At 44.9% G+C, this 23375-nt stretch overlaps 1 protein-coding gene across 9 annotated transcripts in view; it reads left to right on the plus strand.

The window, feature by feature from the left end:
• The window catches only part of ANKRD27 (ankyrin repeat domain 27), a 72347-nt gene that overhangs the window by 38531 nt on the left and 10441 nt on the right, over nucleotides 1-23375 (plus strand). For all 9 annotated transcript variants that reach the window (XM_064274104.1, XM_064274103.1, XM_023555647.2 and 6 more), the window contains 10 exons: nucleotides 2701-2793; nucleotides 3926-4053; nucleotides 5163-5245; nucleotides 6333-6448; nucleotides 7397-7489; nucleotides 8782-8979; nucleotides 10487-10546; nucleotides 10659-10778; nucleotides 11908-11952; nucleotides 14207-14329. In XM_064274104.1, the coding sequence (XP_064130174.1) occupies nucleotides 2701-2793; nucleotides 3926-4053; nucleotides 5163-5245; nucleotides 6333-6448; nucleotides 7397-7489; nucleotides 8782-8979; nucleotides 10487-10546; nucleotides 10659-10778; nucleotides 11908-11952; nucleotides 14207-14329 (1059 nt within the window). The remainder of the gene's footprint in view (nucleotides 1-2700; nucleotides 2794-3925; nucleotides 4054-5162; nucleotides 5246-6332; nucleotides 6449-7396; nucleotides 7490-8781; nucleotides 8980-10486; nucleotides 10547-10658; nucleotides 10779-11907; nucleotides 11953-14206; nucleotides 14330-23375) is intronic.

A 23375-nucleotide genomic window follows, 5' to 3' on the forward strand; every position in this document is an offset into this window, starting at 1 on the left:
GGCTGGGACACTCAGCTGTGGGGCAGCAGGGCGGAGCGGGTGGATAGGGAGGGGCACGGGCTGGGGCGTTCAGCTGTGGGCCAGTGAGGTGGAGCCATTGGGGGAGCGTGGGTGTGGGCACGGGGCTAGGTTTGTCAGCTGTAGTGCAGAGGTTCAGAGCCAGTGGGGAGGGAGTGGGCATGGATCCAGGCCACTCTGCTGTGACACAGATGGACTGGCTAGCAGGAAGGGAGGTGTGTACAGCCAGGTCACTTGGCTACAGTGCAGCGGGGTGTGGCTGGTGGGATGAGTGACCTGGGAGGGGAGGCGGAGAGAGGGGGTGGGCAGATCTAGATGGGGGGAAGTAGGGAGGGTTTGCACTCTGATTCCTGGCAGTTTGGGCTGCTGGGGTGGGGCGGTTCTTGTCACTATTCTCCAGAAGGGTGGGGGTTGTAGGGGTGTGCTCTTCTGGTTACGTGTGAGAGTGCCTGGGCCCTTCCTTGAGCTGCAGCAGCAAAGGGGATCTTACTTTGCTCTGGATGTGTTTATGCTGGTCCTCTATCTTCTGTTGGGAGTTACCTGAAGGCGCCTTTCTGTGCTCTTTGTGTGGAGATTTTGGCTTTATCTCAAGATGGCTGCACTGTGTCATGCTGTGCCAGTCGGCAGGGAGCTTCCACTCCATATCTCTACTTGTTTGCTATTTCCAATCAGTGTCTTCATCTCAGTGGTTTCCAATCTAATACTTTATCCTTTCATTTAAAGTTCAGGGTTCCAGGATTGATGTCTGTGTCTGTTTTACTTGTTCTTTCTGGCCTTTGTTGTGTGGGATGGTTTGGTGCATCTGACTAGTCTGTCATCTTGGCTCCACCCTGACTGGTTTAAGTAGTGACGTTCTGAATGTGTGAATCCATTGCCATGTGTTGCTGTTGTTTCTTAGTGAAAGAGCCCAAGCGTGGTTTCTGAAAAGTATTAAGGACTAAGTGAATCAAATTGTTTTTACTACTGACTCTTTAATATAATACAGTGAAACCTACGAGAGCCGGAACTCAACAGGACTGCCCTGTTATTCCAGGTCTCACAAGTTTTCCACCTTTGACAGGGTGCAGTCTTACCATTTTTCTGTTGCTCCCTATATTAGTGGAAAATGTTTGAGTTTTCCTTCTCTGACAGATTTCCACCTTACACAGGTTCCAGGTTTTGCAGGTTTTACCTTATAGTTTCACAGAAATTTCCTCCCTAAGATAAAATCATACTTGCAACCACCATAAACATTTTTTCAGCAAGCTCATAAATGAAGGTTTGAGCTTCCTGAAAACAAACATTCCTGGGATTACTCTAGTTACGCCATTGTGAGACAGAATGGGGCAGGTGAAGGGGTTGGGGGCATTGAAGGAATCTGTAACTTTTTCTGCTCCTGCTTTGCATGTATCTGGTCTGTCTCACTTCACTGGGTTTCTGATAAACAGAAGACCTGTCTCTTTCCATCACTACCTTTCACATGTTTACCTAGAGTTAAGGAAAAGAGCCCAGATTTGCTGAAACAATGAGTATTTGCTGTTTCTCAACCCTGAGCAGCTTGGCTATAAATGACTGTGTGAAGCAGGTTGTTAGAGCAGAGATAACAGCTGGGAGCAAAAGTGACTCCAATTCTGAGGGTTCACAGTCACTTGCTGAGCTAACCCTTTTAGGGGAACCAGTATGAAGGACCTTGCCTCGACAGAGGACCCCACAGGCGGCCCATCCCCTGAGATGATCTTGGCTCTATTATTAGCTGAACCTTGAAGTCAGAATTTAGAGGACTGTACAGTGAAAGCCTTACCCCACAGTGTTGACAGGGTTTGCTGAGTTTTTCTGGCAGCAGCTGGCTGGGAAAAAAATCCCCTTTGCCTCCTGCCAGGACTGTTTTTCAGGAAGCTAGTTTGTCATCAGGCAGTTTAGATGCAGGTGTTCAAGTGATCAGTAAAGTGTCTTGTTAGAAATTATTTCATAAAGAAAATATGTTTTTAGACTCTTGTATCTTGGTAAACACTACTTAGAATACGAAGATCTGAGTTTATTATCTGGGGTGGATAGTGGATTGGGCTCAAGTTGAGATGGCCAGAAGAGATCTGTTAATTCCTATGTCAGGAATTCCTCCAGTGTCTTAATGGACTTTGGGCCAAGGGCCACATTATCTGCTGTTTTAATAAGTATGTTCAAAAGGTACGATCCCTCTCTCTCCTGCAGGTTGACACTAGGAAGTACAGATGGGCCAGCCTCTCAGATGGTTTTACTGTTTGTAGGCCCCAGATACAGTGGCAGATGATAGGACTATGCAGACAGGGTGGATGTTTGAGAGGGAGAGGAGGGCAAGACTGTCTAGAAGGTGTCCAGGTTCCCATCTGGAAGATGGTGGTATGGGCATGCTACATTCCACACTTAGAAGTGATTCATTTCACATGCAGACACGATAGCCAGGGTGCTGCCTCTGTCTGAGATCGCCGTTGGGAAACCGTCTCTAGAGCTAGCATGTCCCAGAGGGACAATCAGGAGACCCTTCTTCCAGCCTGGTGAGGGTCTGCTCAACAGCTCAGTGAGTAGAGCCGTGTGTGAGAGAGGGGAAGGGGCACCGCTGATCCTGTTCTGTGGAAAATGGTAAGGAGTATTCTTGGCGTCCTGTGTGTCAAATGATCTGCGCTGCGCTTATATTTGATAGAACGGATTGTTTGGATTTTCCTGCAGGAGTCTGAGGGGTTTGGTGACAGACTGTTCCTGAAGCAAAGAATGAACTTGCTGTCTCAGATAACTTCAACTCCCATCGACTGCTTGTTTAAGGTAAGACCAAAATATTTCTGTGGGCAAAGATGTGTGAGGAGCGCTCCCATCTTTGGGCATCTAGAGGGTCTCTATAAATAAATTCACCAAAGTTCATTTCATGCTGAAAGAGTGAGTGGTGGGAATGCTGTGGTTTTAAAGTTAGAACCAGCACGTCTCTGGCATCTCCCCTGCTGTGCCCTGTGTGCTGTGCTGTAGCTGTGAGGATGGCACACTGGTGAAGCTGGTGAGGCCCTGCCTCTGCATGTGGCGCCTTCTGCCTCAGCTGTCTTCCAACTGGGGAATTGCTTGTTCTTCAAGGAGCAGCTCATGACACCTCTGCCAGTAGCCCAGGCAGAGCTGATGCCCCTCCATGACTCGAGGAGCCCTGCATCTGGGTGTTTGTGTGTGCACACGCTGGGTACAGTGCCAGACTCAATGGTGATTCGCCTGGCACACGGGCAGCTTGGTGCGCAGATATTGATCTGACTGCCGGGGCTGGATGAGGGCCTACTACCCTGGGGAGCGTGCTGATGCTTCCAGGTTCCCCAGATCCAGAGGGACTTCCTGGGAGGGCCCAGAGAACCTCCTGCGGGGAAAAATCTGAGTCCCTGCGGGGAGTGCATCCAGGATCACAGGGGGTGAGCAGGAAGAGCCCATGGTGAGCCTACAGGGCTGTTTATGGATGAGGTCCCCTGCTCATTACAGGTCTTCTCTTTTGCCTGAAACTGGGGCTCTGTTAGAATACAAGAGGTATAGGGCCAATGGCAACCGTTCCTGTGGGGTGTAAGAACCCACACTGAGGGTCAGAGATGTACTCCCCCTCTGCTTCTCTTGCTGTGTGATTTTGGTCCACATTGTTGTTAATTAGGGGAAAATTTCTGACATTTACAAAAATAAAGGGAGGAACGTAATGGAAGAACCCCATGTAGCCATCACCCAGCTTCAGTAACTACCAATGTGTAGCCAGTGTCATAGACAGTCTGCCCTTTCTCCCAACCTCCTGGATTATTTTTGAACAAGTCCCAGAGAGCAAATTGCTTCATTGATAAATACTCGGATGTGTTTTTCTTATGAGAACTTTCAGAAAATTCACACCTTAAAAACGAGTAATTCCTTACGTACTGATAGTATTTTTGATGCCACTTTTTAGCACATTGCATCAGGTAACCAGAAGGAAGTAGAAAGACTTTTGAGCCAAGAGGACCATGATAAAGATGCCGTCCAAAAGATGTGTCACCCTCTATGCTTCTGTGATGACTGTGAAAAACTTGTCTCTGGGTAAGAGGCCCTCGTGGAGGCTCTGGATGCCAGGGATCAGGAGACACGGGGCCTTGGCTCAACTTCTCTACTTACTTGCCCTGTGATCGTGAGTGAGGAGTTTATCCTCGCCGCACCTCAGCTGCTTCTGCTCTAAAGTGGAGACAGCAACATCTTCCCTGCTTGCATCTTTGGGGAATCAGATGGAATAAAGATTGTAAAAAATAGTTGTATACCACTGGACTGGATCTCCGGGTAGGCTGGTCCGGGGCCTGCCCCGCCTTTCTTCAGGAGGAAGTATACAGTTTGGAAAATGAAACGAACAAACAAACAAACCCATTGCTGTCCAGTTGATTCCGATTCATACTAACCCTAGAGGACAGAGTAGAACTGCCCCCATAGGGTTTCCAAGGAATGGCTGGTGGATTCGAATTGCTGACCTTATGGTTAGCAGCTGAACCCTTAACCATGGTGCAACCAGGACTTCACAGTTCGGAAGGTGTTCAGAAACTGGGCTTTAGTATGGAGGGAATGCCAGCTTCTGCCACATGACATTTCTTTTTTTTTTTTTTCCAATAAGCTTTTTATTGTGAAATACATTTAGATTTACAGAAGAGTTGCACAGATAGAGTTCTCTGTATACTTTTCACCCAGTTTCCCCTCATGTTAACATCTCATCTTACATAACTGTGGTATATTTGTCAAAACTGAGACATTATCTAGTATTAGTATTAACCAGTAGTAGTACAATGCTAATAGCTAAACTACAGACTGTTTTCACTAGTTTTCCCACTAATGTCCAACTGATGCACCATAGTGGACCTAACTTTTGCCCTGTTCCTAAATATTTAGATTGCCATGTGACATTCCTGGTTTCCCGTTGTCTTAGATTGTTTAGCTGGGTGTGGAGGTCTGAGGGGTAGGACTGGGTTGGGGACTCTGGAACTAGATGCCTCAGGCTCCTCTGCCCTGCAGGAGGCCAAGCGGGAGCCTGGATGGTCATCAGGGCTTGGATCGCATCCTGTGATCTGCCTTCTGGTACCAGGACTTGGCATGTCCAGCCTGGCCAGGGAGAGGCTTTGCCACGCCATTTCCGTGGTCACTTTCTCTCTGTCTTCCCTCTATTTTAGGAGGCTGAATGATCCTTCAGTTGTCACTCCATTCTCCAGAGACGACAGGGGTCATACACCGCTCCACATGGCCGCTGTCTGTGGTATGTGCGCTTGTTGACATGTAGGGATGATTGATGCCAGGGGTGGCCCTGCAGAGCTCTGGCAGACTTGGGGTAGTGGCAGTTGGGATGGTGGAAGGAGCCACGTCATGGGCCCACCCCTGAAGGGCTTCCCTGGAAAGAGGAGAGGAACAAACGTTCTGCAGACCGTGGTGGCCAATGTGCCCCTTCCTGCCTGGAAGAACATGTACAAGTGGCTCTCGCTGTGTAGACGCCTAACGCCGCCCCCTGCTGGTGGGCCAGCAAGGGAAGGCTGAGATGTAAGCTATGAGAACGACCTCAGGGTTGTCAACTTGGGGATCTTGTAGTCCTATTTTATAAAAAGAACTCTATATGGTCTTTTTCTTTTTTTTTAAAAAAATAATACTTTATTGTGTTTTTGGTGACGGTTTACACAGCAGTTTAGGTTCCCATTCAGCAACTTCTACACGAGTTGTTTAGTGACATTGCTTACATTCTTCACAATGCATGAACATTCTCATTATTCCCATTTTGGTTGTTCCATTTCTATTGTCTTTTAATGTGCACACTCAAGGTGGACAACACAGACCTCCTCCAGCCTCACCTGACGTCCTCCTATCCCCAGACTTAATTTTGATGTATGATTGTTCACAGTTTCTGCACACTTGTGTGCTTATATATCTAGAAAATACGTGATAATGTGGAGATCGTACTGTTCTGTACTGCGCTTGCTTCACTTGGCAATATAGAGTGTTTCTCCTTGTCAATATGTTTTTTTTAATGGCTGTGCAATATTCCAGCCTATGAATTGATGGGCCATGGAATCTTCTGTGGATGCCTAAGGCTCTTTTCCATTACCTTTTGTTGCTGGGATGTGGACTTAAGTTGCGTCTCCTCCAAGGGCCATCCCAATGTATTCAGAGTCTACAGAGCCTGACGTGATGTTAGCTCTGATTTCTCTCAAGCGTAAAACACCCTCTGGCATGTTTCATACCAGGTAATAATAAAAGGCGGGGTAGGGGGAAGATATAATGTTGTGGTTGCATACTTGGGGCCCAGGAAGCTGCTTCTCTCTCCTTCTCTGCTGTGAAGTACTTCTGCTTTGTAGGGCAGGCGTCACTCATTGACCTCCTGGTTTCCAGAGGCGCCGTGGTGAATGCCACAGACTACCACGGGTCAACCCCACTGCACCTCGCGTGTCAGAAGGGCTACCAGAGCGTGACGGTGAGAGTGGGCGCCATCATGGTGTGCGGGCTACGCGGACGACATGGCCCTTCCTTCCCGTTTCAGAGTTTTGCTCCTTGTCCAGGGCTTCAATCCGCAGCATTTTGCCTCCTTTAGTCCACACTGGCCATGCTGCAGCCGTACATTACAGACTGGGATGCTGAGGCAGCTCCCTGTGGGTTCAGTGGACAAAGTTGTTAGGTTTCCATTTGGAACTTGTCAATAGTCAGGGGGAAGGAACGGGGGGCTGAGGCCTTTTCCTTAATTTCTCAACCTTTTAGAAGGAAGGGCGAGAGTGGTAAATATTTATTTATTTATTTATTTGAACTTTAGATATGAAGGTTTACAGAACAAACTAGTTTCTTATCAAATAGCACATACATTGTTCTATGACATTGGTTAACAATCCCAGGACATGTCAACACTCTCCCTTCTCAACCCTCCATTCCCTATTACCAGCTTTCCTGTCCCCTCCTGCCTTCCAGTCCCCGTCCCAGGGCTGGTGCACCCCTTTAGTCTTGTTTTGTTCCATGGGCCTATTCAGTCTTTGGCTGAAGGGTGACCGTCAGAAGTAGCTTCATTACTGAGCTGAAAGGGCGTCCAGCGGCCATACTTTCGGGGTTTCTCCAGTTTCTGTCAGGCCAGCAAATCTGGTCTTTCTTTTTGAGTTCGAATTCTGTTCTCCGTTTTTCTTCAGCTCTTTCTGGGACCCTCTATTGTGATCTCTGTCAGAGCAGTCAGTGGTGGTAGCCAGGCACCATCTCATTGTTCTGGACTCAGACTGGTGGAGGCCATAGTCAATGTGGTCCATTACAGAGTGGTATAATTTTAGAAGTCATATCAGTAAACCAGATTTAAGATGGAGACAGATGACCTCGCGCCCTGGGGAATCCTGCTCTCTGCCCCCCATTTGCCGACGCTCACCCTCCTTCCTCTCTCCTTGGGAAGCTGCTGCTGCTGCACTACAAAGCCAGCGCCGACATGCAGGACAACAACGGCAACTCTCCTCTCCACCTGGCCTGCGCGCACGGCCACGAAGACGTGAGTGGTCCTTGCGTCCAGGGGGCGGCTGTGCTTACCCTTTACCTTTTGTAGAGGGATATGAATTTGCAGTTAGTTTAAAGTAGTATTTAGTTTGGGAATTATTGGGACATGTGCTGTGAAGTTTTTTTTTTTTTTTATTGCAGAAGCCGTACTGCAGTGACAGCAATCCAAGCTTAATTGCCCATTGTCTTATTCTGAAATTAAATCATTTTCATTCATCCCTGCTAATCCCCTGGTTCTTATCTTTGTACATAACAACAGTTCTTACATTTTTGTAGTAATGCCAAAGAATTTTATAATTCCTGTTTTCACTCAGCATCTCACCGTATGTGTGTTTTCCTAGCCACCTTCCCCCTTCTCTCCATAGTGATATGCAGATAGACTGTTACATGCCTTGGTTTAAACTGGGTTAGGTGGTTCACGCACAAAAGTGGGAACCTACCCTGTACGTTTTCATGCTACTTGATTTCTACGCTTAACCTGTGATGGAAAGCCTCCGGACAATCAGTGTAGACCAACCCATGCTTAACTAGCTGCACAGTAATCGGTCGTGTGGATTGTGTCAGGGTCCCCAGGACCACCCCTGGGTTCAGTGACTCACCACAGAGACTCACAGGACTTAACATGTGCTTGTCTTCATGGCTAAGATTCATTACAGTTTATGGTTACAAAAGAGAATCAGCAAGGGGAGAAGACACATGGGGTGAAGCTAGGAGAAAACCAGGCGCAAACTTTCAAGAGTCATCTCCCAGGGGAGTCACAGAACATATTTAACTCCTCCAGCAGTGAGTCATAAGACCATGTGGAAAGTGCTGTTTGCCAGAGAAGCTTATTAGGGGCCCACTGCCCAAAGTTTTTATTGGAATTGGTCACGTAGGCCCCTCTATATGCAGACTCCCAGAAGGAAAGCAGGTGTGTAGCATAAACCACATTGTTGTACAAACCCTTCAGGCACACTGAACTACCCTTATCAGTTCAGGAACTCCTGGAATCCAAGGTCCCAGATGCCCAAGAGCCAGGCCCGGCTGCTATGGTAACTCTGTTTTCACATGGATATGCCACAATTTTATCTAGCCGTTTCTTACTGGTGTGCAGTTGAGTTCTTTTCAAGAAGTGATGTGTCAGGATCAGGTAACCTGAAATCCTTGATGTCTGACTCTCTGTGACTGCACATTGCTTGTTGGATGGAGCCTTGATGGAATTGGAACTTGGATGGAGGCTGTGGAGAACAGACGCTGCCCAGGGCTCAGCATGTCCATTAATGGCTGCATTTCCCAATGTCTTTGTAGTGCGTGAAGGCTTTGGTCTACTATGATGTGCGCTCCTGCAGACTGGATATCGGTAACGAGAAAGGAGACACTCCCCTACACATAGCTGCACGCTGGGGCTACCAAGGCATCATAGAGACATTGCTACAGAATGGAGCGTCTACAGAGATCCAGAACAGACTGAAAGAAACACCACTCAAGTGTGCATTGAATACAAAGGTAGCATTTTTCCTCTCTGGGCAGCATATGACTTAAAAAAAAAATCGATGTCCACAGATTATTAGGTCTTTGCCTTGTGGGGCAAACTGTGCATTAGTGCCTGAGGACAGAACGTGGCCTGCACCCTCTCTCCTGCATTTAGGACCTGGTTGTTAATGGGCCTTACTAATTTATATTATTTTCAGTTTTACGACGTTTCCCAGTGTCGTTCCTAGAGCTGCCTCGGGAAGAGGTTTGCCCTGGACTCTGAGTGCCATCGATTTAGTAGTGAATGTATGCAGACAGGACAAAGGCTCCGAGCTAGAAAAGCTGGCACAGGGTGTGGGAAAGGCCAGCAGCAAGTGCCAGAGCTCTGCTTTCCTGGGACTTCAGCCCCAACTCCTAGGAACCTTTTCTAACTTGGCCACTTTTGAACATCATTGAGTATAGTTTCTTTCACAAGTGATTTGTAAATGAATTCAGTTAATTCGCTGTTTCCTGGTAGTAATTTCTAGAAACATGTAGTTTTTGGCAACACGTAAAGAAAGTGCTCACCTCGTACGACTGGGCAGGGAGTGGGGTGGCTTTGTGCCATCTCTCCCGGCGGCCGCCCTGGCTGAAGGGAGGCCACAGAGAAGTGTGCTGGGCAGGTGAGCCAGGGGAGGAACAACGCCACGGTGAAGTGGAGGCCTGCATGGCCAGCAGCCTGGTGCCTCCAGAACATCAGCAGGGCGGCACGCACAGATGATCCCGTTCTCCCGCAAGCACCTAGTTGCCCCCCTTCGCATAGGCCCTTTTGATATTTTACCGGCTCCCTTTTACAATTTCCAGCTCTCTTCTAGGGACTGTTCTCAGTTAGTTCATGTCTTTTTCTGGGAGTGGCAGGTTATAAAGGTTTAAACCCCTGCTCCTGACTCCAGGGGAGGTGTCAGCTGTGCTGCCTGCACACTCACAAGGCCTTTGCCTTGTAGCAGCAACATCTGCCTGGGACTGACCGGTGCTGCCCTGGGCCCAGGAGGCTGAGGCGCCCGCAGAGGAGGGCCCCTTTGCTTCTCTAGCTTCCACTACAGGCCCATTCCCGAGGGCCTCTGCTGAGGAGAGGAGGAAGCTACTGCCTTGACTCAGCTTTGCATTGCAGCTGCTGTGTGAGACCTGTGGGTACCCGGGCACAGGTCTCACTTTATGCTGTGGACAGAGGGCCTGGGGGCTGCATGAGCTAGCCTTTGAGGCCCTGTCTGTGCCTGGGCTTCTCTTATCCTCTGAACCCCTTCATGGAGAGTACTAACTCCCCATGCTTGGTCATGATGTGATGGGAGGAAGCCCACACTTGGTTTTGTTTGATCTTGCCTAAGTTCCCACCTGCCTGGGGCTTTGGTTTTTCGGTATATCTCAGGGTATGGCTGGGCTGCGTGATCTGAGACTCTGCTGAGATTCCAAGGTGAAAGGCAGGCCGTGGGGCACTGTGGGTGATGATACTTGGTTGCTACTCATTCATTCAGTAGTTTTTATATCCTTGCTGTCCTCCCAGATTCTGTCGATAATGGAAGCCAGGCAGCTGGCCTTTGAAAGGAGGCAGAAGTCTTCTGAGGTAAATGAATGGGGCTGTGCTTGCTGGTTGTATGCAAGGCCAGGGGCCTCCTTTTTGGCCCTTGTGTATCTGTGTGCCCATGTCTTCTCTGGTCTGGACGCCCTCACTGCAGGTCCCTGCTCAGTCCCCTCGGCGCTCTGTGGATTCCATCAGCCAGGGGTCCTCCACCTCCAGCTTCTCCTCCGTGTCAGTGAGCTCTAGGCAAGAGGAGACCAAGAGGGACTACAGAGAGGTGAGGCTTCCTGACGGGAGGACGAGAACTCGGTGGCCATGGTGATATAGCAGCCAGTTAAGGAGCCCTGGAGCCTGGCAGGTGCTGCGCATTCAGCCTGCCGGCTCATTACTGCGAAGGGCACATCTCTGCTGTGGTGGCTCATTGGTGCCCTCAAGATGAGCCTGGGCAGTTCTCACACTGCTGGTCTCTCTGCTTGTCCTTCCACAGCCTGCTCCCCAAGCTGCTCTTTGCTTTGTAAATAGAGTATGAGTGTGTGTCTGTGTGTATGTGAGAAAGAGAATATTCTAAGAAATGTACCAATAAAGTCACCTGTAGGTTCAATGAATTATTCTTTGGTGAAGTAAGAAATTCTCTGCCTTCCACCTCCCAGCCCCGTAAGTACCTCAGTACCTACCGTTAACAACGTGAGGTGCATCGTTCCTGACTGCTTCAGTTTATTTAGACATTTAGATGCCCTCACACACTGTATTTTTCAAAACTTATTTATGAGTCATACCTTGTTGTGTTTTTTCATTTAACCTAGAGCTTGTTTGATGTCAGCACATACAGATCTGCTTCTTTGTTTAACCGGAGAGTAGACCATTGTATGAGTGGACCACAGCTTGCTCCACTGGTCCCCTATGGGTGGGGAGCTGTCATGACTCTGCCCTAGTCTTCCTCCTTTCCACAGCCCCCAGCTCAAGGCAAAACCACAGCACAGAAAGCCAAGAGATATGCCCCAGAGTCTAGCAGAAGACTTGAGATCTTGAGGAGGAGTTGCCCACCTTTGTGGCCCCCTCACCCAGTGGGTGAAGAGAGCTGAGCATGTGTGGTACTAGATCCGAGGGGTGGCTGATCTCTTAGAAAGCACCTGTGCTTCAAGGTGATTGTCATCTCACATTTCCACATAAACAGCTGTTGGATTTTTATACCTTAAATGGTAATGTATTCTGTACGCACTAGTGACTAGCTAGGATGTCCTGTCTGAGCAGTTTCAGGGATATGTTTGTGAGGTATTAAATGACACCTTGAAACTCCACAAAGCAAGAGACAAATGAAAGCCACGAGGTTTTCAGAGTGCCATTTTTATTATTTGTTATACCATTGTTAAAATCAGTTTCGTAACATTCTTTTTCCTTTTATTAAGGTAGAAAAACTTTTAAGAGCTGTTGCTGATGGAGATCTAGAAATGGTGAGTTTTTACAACGGCATCTTAAAAAGCTTGCTGTCGGTTAAATCATCCACATGTAGTCCTTGCTTTTCATCTCTGAGTTGGTTGTGAACTGTTCGTATTCTTTGTTCAGTTTCACATAGAAGATGGTGCGTTTAACGAATAGTTGGTCATGCCAGTGTTGCGTTTTCCCCTTGGGTAATGAGTCAGGTCGACATAAAGCCACATAGTTAGTGCGGCCCCTGCCTCTTAGACGTTCATGTTTCAGGCGGGCAGTGAGATGTGGCAGGCCAGCCCATGTCCAGGGGCGTAGACTGGGGCCGTGAGCCCGGGCCCACTAGCCAGGGGAGATGTGGGCAGCTTGGCTTTAAGGAGAGGGCAGGGGCTGGATGGAGTGGATGAGGTGGTTGAGGTGAGTACAGAGCCAGGAAGGAGGGTGCGTGTAGCTCCCCAGAAGTGTTGAGGGCTATGGCTCCTGGACGAGATGGTGCTCTGGGTTTAGTGTCTAGAGAAGATGTAAAGCGTGAGGCAAGCTGTCTGCATTAGCCTTGCTGTGAGGGCACATCTGACGAGGAGGTCACTGGACAACGGAGACAGACGTCATTAGAGCCCCCTGGCGTGCCCCTAGCTTGCCTTTGGCTTCCTGGATGGAATGTGTTATGCCTCCTACTTTGAAGGAAGGAGCGGATTTGATGCTTACCAAATTTGTTGTTATTAGTTGCTGTGGAGGTAAATTCCGACTCATGGTGACCCCAAGTGTGCAGAGTAGAACTGCTGCATAGGGTTTTCAAGGCGGTGACCTTTCGGAAGCAGATCGCCAGTCTTTACTTCTGAGGTGCCTCTGGGTGGGTTTGAACTGCCAACCTTTCAGTTAGTAGTAACCATTTGCACCACCCAGGGACTTCTACCAAATTAGGGGCTGTGAATAAACCACATTGCAAGGATGCGTATTTCAGGAGTGCTTTTTACCGATGATGGAGTTGGAGGCAGTGGACAGAAATGATTGGCATCTGAGTATAGCAGCCTCTGGGATATTAAGAATCTGCATGTGGCTGTCGAGGTATTAGCCTTTGCCCAGAGCCGTCTCTTGATCTGTCAGCACGGCACACAGTTACCCTGGCTGATGCCGGGTTGCTCCTTTCCTGAGGCCTGGAGGCAGTGGCTGAAGACCACCCCCAGGAGCACCCAGTGTTCCTGGATGAAGGAGAGGAGGGCTTCTTTAGCACCCTAAAAGCCATGATGTGAGCAGAAAACAGATTATGACTGTCCCTGTGTTCTGGCATGTCTGCTTATCTTCCTGCTGGGGTGGAGGAGGAGGGCTGAGGCCACTGTGAAGGAGGTGAAGGAGACTAACTCTCAGGTGCCCTCAGGTCACCATCCAGACTCTTCCACAGCCAACCCCTCCCTGAGGCGCCTACCCTCAGGTCCCACCCCTGTTCCTGTTCCCCTCTTCTCATCTGGAGGAGCTGCCCTAGGTCTGTCCCAGCTGATCTGTTAGGTGAGGCCCTCCATAGAGGCCTTGGGCATTTTCCCCTTCAGGAATGTCTGTCAGGGATGTTGAAGGGACCTGAATGGGAGACGTTTGGGGGCAGAAGGGGGTCTTCCTGGAACCTTTTGTCACTCCTTGCAGGTGTATGCTTACTTCATCAGTGCCTGGAACCAGACCTAGAAATGTATTTACCTGGTTTTCTCTTTTCAGATTTATTGTTCTAAAAACTAGATTTTGGAACATAAATTCTACGTGACTTGGACAGGAATTTGACCTGTTTGGAGATTGTTTAATGCTTTCGCCCCTGGGCCAACACATGACAAAAGTGAAAGAGCGCTGGCCGGTCCTGACCACCACTTGTTATTGGCATGTCCTTGAATGCCTTGACCTCTTTGATCCCTTTCTTTTAGGGAGGAGGGAGGGGTCTGGAGCTGCCTCATTGTTGAAAGGATCCGATTAGATAATGTAAGAGAAGGTGCCCCAAGGGCCAGGGTTTTAAAGAGGCCACCCGGAAGCAGCATCAGCCTGCCTCTTGATAAGATAGAAGAAGGCATCTCTGTCACCAGGTGCAGAAGTGGTAGCTTCATCTCTCTGTCAGCACTGAAAGGATTTAGAAAGACTTGGGCTCTGGTGAACACTGGACCCTTCCAGGGAGCAGAAGCCATCTGCAAATTACCTGGATGCCTGAGGAAGTGTAGGTCCTGATTTGGGAACAGCTGGCTGAATGTGGGAGAGGAGCTAAGAATGCCTTCCAAGTTCCTGTTTCTCCTTGCCGTCCAACCCCAGGTGCGCTACCTCCTGGAGTGGACAGAGGATGAGCTGGATGAAGTGGAGGATGCTGCCGGTGCCGTGGATCCGGGCTTTTGCCACCCCTTGTGCCAGTGCCCCAAATGTGCTCCAGCTCAAAAGGTTTGGCTTGGCTTCTGTTGGGAGGGGCATGGGGGAATTCTCCTTTCTTCCCCTTATGAAAGGCCTCTGCTTCTCAGCCCGATAATTATGGAGTGGCTGGTAGGAGGTCTCCCCTAGATGGAGTGGGCGTTAATTAGCTCAGGTTGGAGAGAAGCTGCTCCACTGCTGTCTGGGCCCTCTAGTCACATGGCAGGAGCTTATGAACGGACTTGCCTGCTGCAGGCCCCTCAGGAGGCCGCACACCTGTTCCCTCGCTGCTGCCTTTGCTCCTGTTGGTATGCCCCTCTGTGACAGAGAGGTCCCTTGTACCCTTTACCCAGTTTCCTCAATGGTAACATCTTGCAAAACTATAATACAATGATGTTGACATTGATAGAATCTATTGATCTTACATTCCTCAGTTTTATTTGTACTCATTTTCTTAAACATTGTGTTTTAGGTGAATGTTTACATAGCAAATTAGTTTAGCATTCAACGATTTATACACAAATTGTTCTCTGACATTGGTAGCTATCCCCACAATGTGCCAAACTTTCCCCATTTCCACCCTGCCTTCCAAGTTGCCATCCCTCCAGTTTCCCTGCCCCTCCTTGCCTTCTCACCTTTGCTTTTGGGCAAATGTCGCCCACGCGGTCCCCTATAGTTCTAAGGAGCACATTCCTCACGGGTATTATTGTTTATTTTATAGGCCGATCTGTTATTTGGCTGAAAGGTGACATCCGGGAGTGGCTTCAGTTCCAGGTTAAAAGGGTGTCTTAGGGCTATAGTCTCAGGGTTTCCTTCAGTCTCTCTCAGTCCAGTAAGTCTGGTCATTTTTATGAATATGAGTTCTGTTCTACATTTTTCTCCTGTTCTAACTGGGACCTTCTGTTGCATCCATGGTCAGAATAGTCGGTAGTGGTAGCAAGGCACTGTCTAGTTCTTCTGGTCTCAGGCTAGAGGAGGCTGTGGTTCGTTAGGGCCATTAGTCCTATGGATTAATTGCTTCCTTCAATATTTGGTTTCCTTCACTCTCCTTTGCTCCAGATGGGAGGAGACCAATAGTTTTATCTTAGATGACCACCCGCAAGTTTTACCTTTAAGACCCCAGACACTACTCACCAAACTAGGGTGTAGAACATTATCTTTATGAACTCTGTTACGCCAGTTGACCTAGATGCCCCCCCAAGACTATGATCCTTAGACTTCAAGCCCAGTAACTCAGTCCCACGAAGTATTTGGATTTGTCTAGGAAGTTTCCATGACTGTGCCTCCTTTTGCTCTGTTATGCATATGACTATATATGTAGTACATACAAATATGTATATACAGATGCCCATAACCACACCTCTGTATGCACATGCATGTACTCCCACACATCCTCCCATACCCACATAGCACACATATCTACCTATGTAACCACTCACAAAGTTTTGGTTATTACTGTTGTTGCAGAATTATATGTGTTACATAGCATTTACCGTCGTTGTCCTTTATTCTCGTGTATCTCTCAGTGTCTTCATTTACCTTGGTCATGTGCTGACTTTCCCCATATTGTGAACTGCCTTTCCGTCCACCAGAATTAAAACATGTGTCTACTATCTAGTAAGTGATTCTCCCTCCCTCCTCCTCCTATTCCTGGTAACCATCAAAGAATGCTGCTTTCTGTATGTAAGCCTATTTTGACTTTTTATAAAAGTGGTATCATACAATATTTGTTCTTTTGTGATTGACTTACTTCATTCAGTGTAATGTCTTCCAGATTCATCTATGTTATAAGATGTTTTGTGGACTCATTGATCATTGCATAGTATTCTGTTGTATGTGTGTACCATATTTTGTTTATCCATTCATCTGTCGATGGGCACGTAGGTTGTTTCCATCTTTTTTCTATTGTGAGTAATGCTGCAGTGAACATGGGTGTGCGTATGTCTATTCATGTCACTGTTCTTATTTTTCTAGGATAGATATCTAGGAGTGGGATTGCTAGATCATATGATATTTCTATTTCTAGCTTTTTGAGGAAGCGCCATAGCATCTTCCATAGTGGTTGTACCATTTTACAATCCCACCAGCAATGTATGAGGGTTTCAGTCTCCCCACAACCTCGCTATCATTTGTTGTTTTCTGTTGATCAGTGTCATTTTTGCAGGAGTGAGATGATATCTCATTGTAGTTTTGATTGGTATCTCTCTAATGGCTAATGACTGTGGGCATCTCTTCATGTGTTTGCTAGCTGCCTGAATGTCTTCTTTGATGAAGTGTCTGCTCATGTCCTTTGCCTGCTCTTTGATTGGATTCTTTGTCTTTTTGTCATTAAGGTATTAAAGTTTTCTATATGTTTTAGAGATTAGATCTTGTCAGTTAAGTCATTGTCAAAATTTTTTTCCCAGTCTGTAGGCTCTTTTTACTCTTAATAAAGTCTTTTGATGAGCATAATTATTTAATTTATAGGAGATCCCAGTTATCTAGTCTATCTTCTTTTGTTTGTGCATTTTTAATTATGGTTAATAGTATATTATGCCTAGATTAGGGCCCCTAGCTTTGTCCCTGTGATATCTTCCAGTAACTTTAAGTTTTAGGTTTAATATTTAGGTATTTGGTCCATTTTGAGTTAGTTTTTGTTTACACTGTGAGGTATGGATCTTGTTTTCATTTTTTTCTACATATGCATATCCAGTTTTCCAGCACCATTTGTTAAAGAGACTATCTCTTCTCCATTGAATGGACTTCAACCCTTTGTTGAAGATCATCTGTCCACACCTAGTAGCCTGTTGCCATTGAGTCAATTCTGACTCATAGCAACCCTACATGGCAGAGTAGAACTGCCTCATATGGTTTCCAAGGAGCAGCTGGTGGATTTGAATTGCTGACCTTTTGGTTAGCAGCTGAGCCCTAACCACTGCACACCACCAGGGCTCCATCTGTCTGTAACTAGATGGATTTACTTCGGTGTTTTCAGTTCTGTTCCATTGGTCTATGTATCTGTTGTACCAGTACCAGGCTGTTTTGACTACCATGGCTGTATGGTAAGTTCCGAGATTGATAAGTATGAAGCCTCCTACTTTGTTCTTCTTCAATAATGCTTTAGTTATTCGGGGCCTCTTTCCTTTCCATGTAAAGTTGGAGATTAGTTTTTTCCATTTCGTTAAGCAACATTTTTGGGATTTGAATCAGGATTGCATTGTAGTTATAGATTGCTTTGGCTAGTATTGACATTTTCACAGTGTTAAGTAGTCCAGTCCATGAACATGGTATGTTTTTCCATTTATATAGGTCTCTTTTGGTTTCTTGTAGTAGTGTTCTGTAGTTTTCCTTGTATAAGTCTTTTACATCCCCGGTTAAATTTATTCTTAGATATTTTATTTTTGGGGTGGTTATCGTAAATGGTATTGTTTTATTGATTCCCTTTTTGGAATTCTCCTTGTTAGTGTAGAGGAATCAATTGATTTTTTTTTCTTTTTTTTTTTGGAATCAATTGATTTTTGGATGTTGACCTTGTGCTCTGCCACTTTGCTGAACCCTTCTATTAGCTCCAGTAACTTTCTTGTAGAATCCCTGAGGTTTTTTATGTATAGAATCATGTCATCTGTGAATAGGGACAGTTTTATTTCTTCCTTACCAATTTGGATGCCCATTATTTCCTTTTCTTGTCTTACTGCTCTGGTTAGGACTTCCAGTACAATACTGAATAAGACTGGTGATAATGGGCATCCTTGTCTCATTCCCATTCTCAGCTTCTGTCTGTAGAGAATAATGTTGGCTGTTGGTTTTGTATATACGCCCTCAATTAAGTTGAGGAATTTCCCTTCTATTCCTATTTTGCTGAGAGTTTTTATCAGGAAAGGGCATTGGCTTTTATCAAATGCCTTTTCTGCATCGATTGAGATGATCACGTGATTCTTTTCCTTTGTTTTATTTATGCGGTGAATTGCATTGGTTGGTTTTCTGATGTTGAACCACCCTTGTGTCTCTGGTATGAATCGCACCAGATCGTGATGTATTTTTTTTTGATACGCTGTTGAATTCTGTTGTCTAGAATTTACTGAGAATTTTTATGTCTATATTCATGAGGAATATTGGTCTGTATTTTTTTTTTGTGTGTGTGTCTTTGGGTTCAGAATCGGGAATGCTGGCTTCAGTTAATGAATTAGAGAATAATAGTTCCTTTGGTGGCATAGTGGTTAAGTGCTACAGCTGCTAACCAAAATACTGTAGTTTGGATCGACTCGGTGCCCTATGGAAACCCTATGGGGCAGTTGTACTCTGTCCTATAGGGTTGCTATGAGTCGAAATCAACTTAATGGCAACAGGTTTTTTTGTTTGTTTGTTTGTTTTCTATGTTCTGGAATAGTTTGAGTAGAATTGGTGCCAACTCTTTTCTGAATGTTTGGTAGAACTCTGCAGTGAAAACCATGTGTCTCAAGATGGCCACGCCGTGCCACGCCGGCTAGTAGGGCACCTACAGTCCGTAGGTCTTCTCATTCTCTGTTTTCATTCAATTTCTCCTTCCCTTCAGTGTTGTAATTCTTCATCCTTTTGTTTGCTGTTCTGGGTTCCCAGATTGTCATCTGTATCTGTTTCACTTGGTTTCTCAGTTTTTTGCTGTAGGGGAATGGCACGGTGTGTGTAAACTAAGCTGCCTTCTTGGGCTGTCTCCATTTGTACTCATTTGTATGTGTGTATTTAGTTCTGTACAGTTCTGTCACATGTGTAGGTTTCTGTATTCCCCACCCCATTCAAGATACAGAACAGTTCTGTCACCATAAGAGTTAAGAATCACTCATGTTGCCCTTTTAAAGCCATATCCATCTCTCTTCCCTTCATCCCTAGTTATGCTTCCCTCATCCTTAACCCTTAGCAATTACTAGTCAGTTCTACATGTCTATAATTTTGTCATTTCAAAAGTGTTATATAAATGTAATCATACAGTGTAATCTTTTTGGGTTAGCTTTTTTAACTCAGCGTGATTCCAAGTTGCATGTAATTAATGGTCCATTCCTTTATTGCTGAGCAGTCATGATATACATATACTACAGTTTGTTTAACCATTCACCTGTTGAAGGACATGAGTTGTTTCTGGTTTTGGAATATTACTAAGGAGGTTGCTGTGAACATTCATGTACTTTTTTTTTTTTTTGGAAAACGTAAGTTTTCATTTCTCTGGGATAAATGCCCAAGAGTGCAGTTGCTGGGTCATATGGTAATTGTATATTTAGTTTTACAATAACCTTCCAAACTGTTTCTCAGAGTGGCTATACCATTTTACATTCCTACCATTAGTGTACGAATGACCCAATTTCTCCACTTCCTCAGCAGCATTTGGTATTGTCGCTTTTATCAGGAAGGATCAGTTCCTTCTCCAGGAGAAGGACATCATGCTTGGTAAAGTAGAGGGTCAGCAAAAAAGAGGAAGACCCTCAATGAGGTGGATTGACACAGTGGCTGCAACAATGGGCTTAAGCATAGCAAAATTTGTGAGGATGGCACAGGACCAGGCAGTGTTTCGTTCTGTTGTGCATAGGGTCGCTATGAGTCGGAACCAACTCAGCGTCACCTAACAACAACAATAATAAATGATTTGGAAAGAATTGACATTTTAGACCTTCTTTGATTTCATTTATCAACATTTTATAATTTTCAGCATACACCTTCTGTATGTTTTGTTAAGTGTATGCGTAAGTATTTTACTTTGTTTTTTGAGAGATTGTAAATGATACTGTCTTTAATTTTGATGTCTGCGTAGCCATTAAAAAAAGACGGAAATCAAACCTGTTACCGTTGAGTTGATTCTGACTCATAGCGACCCTGTAGGACAGAGTAGAACTGCCCCATACGGCTTCCAAGGAGTGCCTGGTGGATTCAAACTGCCAGCCTCTTGGTTAGCTGCTGTAGCTCTTAATCACTACGCCATGACAGTTTCCACATAGCCATTGCTAGTATATAAAAATGTGATTGATTTTTGCATGTGAATCTTTTATCCAGTGATCTTAGTGAACTCCCACAAGAGTTTTAGAAGTTTTTTTTATATTCCTTGGGATTTTCTATATAATCATGTCATCTGCAATTAAGGACAGTATTAGTTCTTCCATTCCAACCTGTATGCCTTATATTTGTTTTTCTTGCCTTATTACAGTGGTTAGAGCTTCCAGCACTATGTTGAATAATAGTGGTTAAGTGGATAGCCTTCCCTTATTCCTGATCTTAGGAGGAAAGCCTTCATTCTTTCACCATTAAGTATCAGGTTAGCTGTGGTTTTTTGTAGATGCTGTTTATCTAGTTGATTCTTCTCTATTCTAAACTTGCTGAGATGTTTTATTTTGAATGGGTGTTAGTTATTGTTGAATGCTTTTTCTACATTAGTTGATATGATTATGTGATTTTTCCTTAGCCTGTCGATGTGGTAGATGACATTGATTCTCAAATGTTGTAGTCAGTCTTGTATACCTGGAATAAATCCACTTCATAGTGTTGTGTAATTTTTTTTATACATGGTTGGAGCACATAGTTTTTAAGGTCTTAAGTGATTTGATTACAGGAAATAACCAGAGCCAAATTTAATGAAGAAGGTGGGTGATCAAGGTAATAGTGCTTTGTGTATTTATTTTTGGTTGAGAGGATGTGACTCAAGTCCTGGGACTGATGGTCTTACATGGCTTCTAAGAAGCTCTCCAAGCTCTCTAAGAAGCACTCCAGAGCTGCTCTGAGCACTACAGTGGTCTCTCCAGGGGACTACTTTTTGTAGGAGAAAGTACTGGTTGGATATGACTTAAACAAAAACACACATGGGCCATGCTCATGCATATTGCCAAAAATTCAAATGGTGCAGAAGTATATAAAATAGAAAAAATTCCCCACCCCCTGAGTAATGCGTATTTCCTAGAAGTAACCACTGTTAACTGGTATATTTTTGTACATATAAACTTTATTTAATATGTATCATATGTTAACCATTATATATGTAAAAATCTAGTTTTTATTTTATCAATAATTCATCTATACATCTGTTTTACCAAAATGACGTCATACGGTACAGATTAGTAATCTCTGAGCTTTTATTTGGAGGAAATTGTCCTAGTGTTTTGTAATGGGGACTGCAGGAAGTTGAGCATGAAGTCTCTGGGCCAGTTTTTGAGTTCAAATTCGAATCATCCTCGCCATTTGTTAACTCAGTAACCTTGGGCAAATTATTTCTCTGTGCTTCAGTTTCCTAAAAATGGGAGATCTCTGTGAGGTTGTTGTAAATAATTGTGAAGAACTTTAAAAGTGTACATAGTATGCACGCAGATGTTCTCTGTCTGACTCTAGATGGGTAGGTCCCGTGTTAGGAAAATTCGTTTGACTTTACAGAATATACAGAATCGTTATCCTTTTTGTTGCCAGATAATACAGCCTTATTAAAAACAAGCTTCACTGTGGATGACTCTAAGCCAAGAATATTAAAAAGGGGTGACATTTTCACTCACATGTAGCTTTTCAGTTGTAAGGGTGTATATTGGGCCTTTGCAGCTCTGGTTCTGTCTCCCTGCTGCTGGATACATGGAGTACAAAAAGTGACTTCCCCTCAGTGGGCTGCTGTGAGTATCAAAGCCAGGTCAATGACTGTGTGTGGCTAGAGGTGGCTACTGTGTGGCTCTGTAATTGTTCTTTTTGCCATTTCTGACTCCCTCTCCATCCCCACCTCATAGCTCACTGGTTCTAACAAGAAGTTGAATTATGCGTTAGAATACCTGTTGAATTTATTGGATAAAGTCTTATGCTTCCTGTTCTTTTAAAACCACTTATTTTCTCTTTTTGTAATTTCTCAAAAAGATACTAAATTGCTTAATGTCCTTGTGTCCCATGATTAAATTAAATTAAAATCCCCCACCCCCCCACCCCGCACGACCCGGTCCCATCTTCTCTGGCCCAGTGTGTCTGGAGTTTTTTTTTTTAAATACCTTTATTGAAGTATAATTTACAAAAATAAACTATACCAATTTAAAATATACAAGTTTTGACAGATGTGTAAACCCTTGAGATCATTACCATAATCAAGATAATAGGCCATTTCCCTCTCCCCTAAAAGTTTTTTTTTGTGCTCCTTGGCAGTTCATTTCTCCTTCCATCCCCTATCCTATTACCTAATCATTATAGATTAGTTTGTACTTTCTGAAATTTTACATTAATGGAATCATACCAAACCAAACCCATTGCTGTCAAGTCGATTCTGACTCATAAAAAAATAGCGACCCTATAAAACAGAGTATAACTGCCCCGTAGAGTTTCCAAGGAACATATACAATATATACTTTGTGTCTTGCTGTTTTCACTCAGCATAATGTCTTTAAGACTCAAGTTGTTATATCAGTATGTCATTTGTTTTTATTGCTGAGTAGTAGTTCATTGAATGGGTATACCATAATTTGTTTATCCATTCATCTGTTGGTAGACATTTGAGGAGTCTAGTTTTTGGCTTTGTCAGTAAAGCTATTTTGTGTGTGTAGTTTTCCTCAGGAGTGAAATTGCTGGGTAATATGGTAAGTCAACGTTAAACTTTATTAAAAAACTGCCAGTTTATAAGGAACTGCCCATTTTCCAAAGTGGTACCATTTTGTATTCCCACCAGCAGTATTTGAGTGTTCTAGTTGTTCTGCATCCTTGACTTTAGCCATTCTTTTGAGTGTGCAGTGGTATTTCATTGTGGGTTTTTTTTTTTTTTTCTTGTTTTTTGAGGTATAATTTACATACAGTAAAATCAACTCTTTAATTTAGCATAAAGCTTTATGAGTTTTGACAAACACATAGTCACACAACCAGTACAGTAGAGTATCTCCTTTACCCCAAGTATTGTCTCCTGCCCCTGTAGTCCTCCCCTTCCCCTAGCCCTCCCTCCTAGCGTCCACTGAACTGTTCTTTGTCCTTTTGGTTTTGTCATTCCTGGCTTTCATTTGCATTTAGTGATGTTGAAGGGCTTTTTATGGACTCATAGACTATTTACCTGTCTTCCTTTGTGAAAGGTCTGTTCAAATCTTTTGCTATTTTTTTTTCAATTGCATTGTCTTATTATTGAGTTGTAAGTTTTTTT

This window comes from Loxodonta africana, chromosome 21 (assembly GCF_030014295.1).
Source record: "Loxodonta africana isolate mLoxAfr1 chromosome 21, mLoxAfr1.hap2, whole genome shotgun sequence".
Lineage (NCBI taxonomy): Eukaryota > Metazoa > Chordata > Mammalia > Proboscidea > Elephantidae > Loxodonta > Loxodonta africana.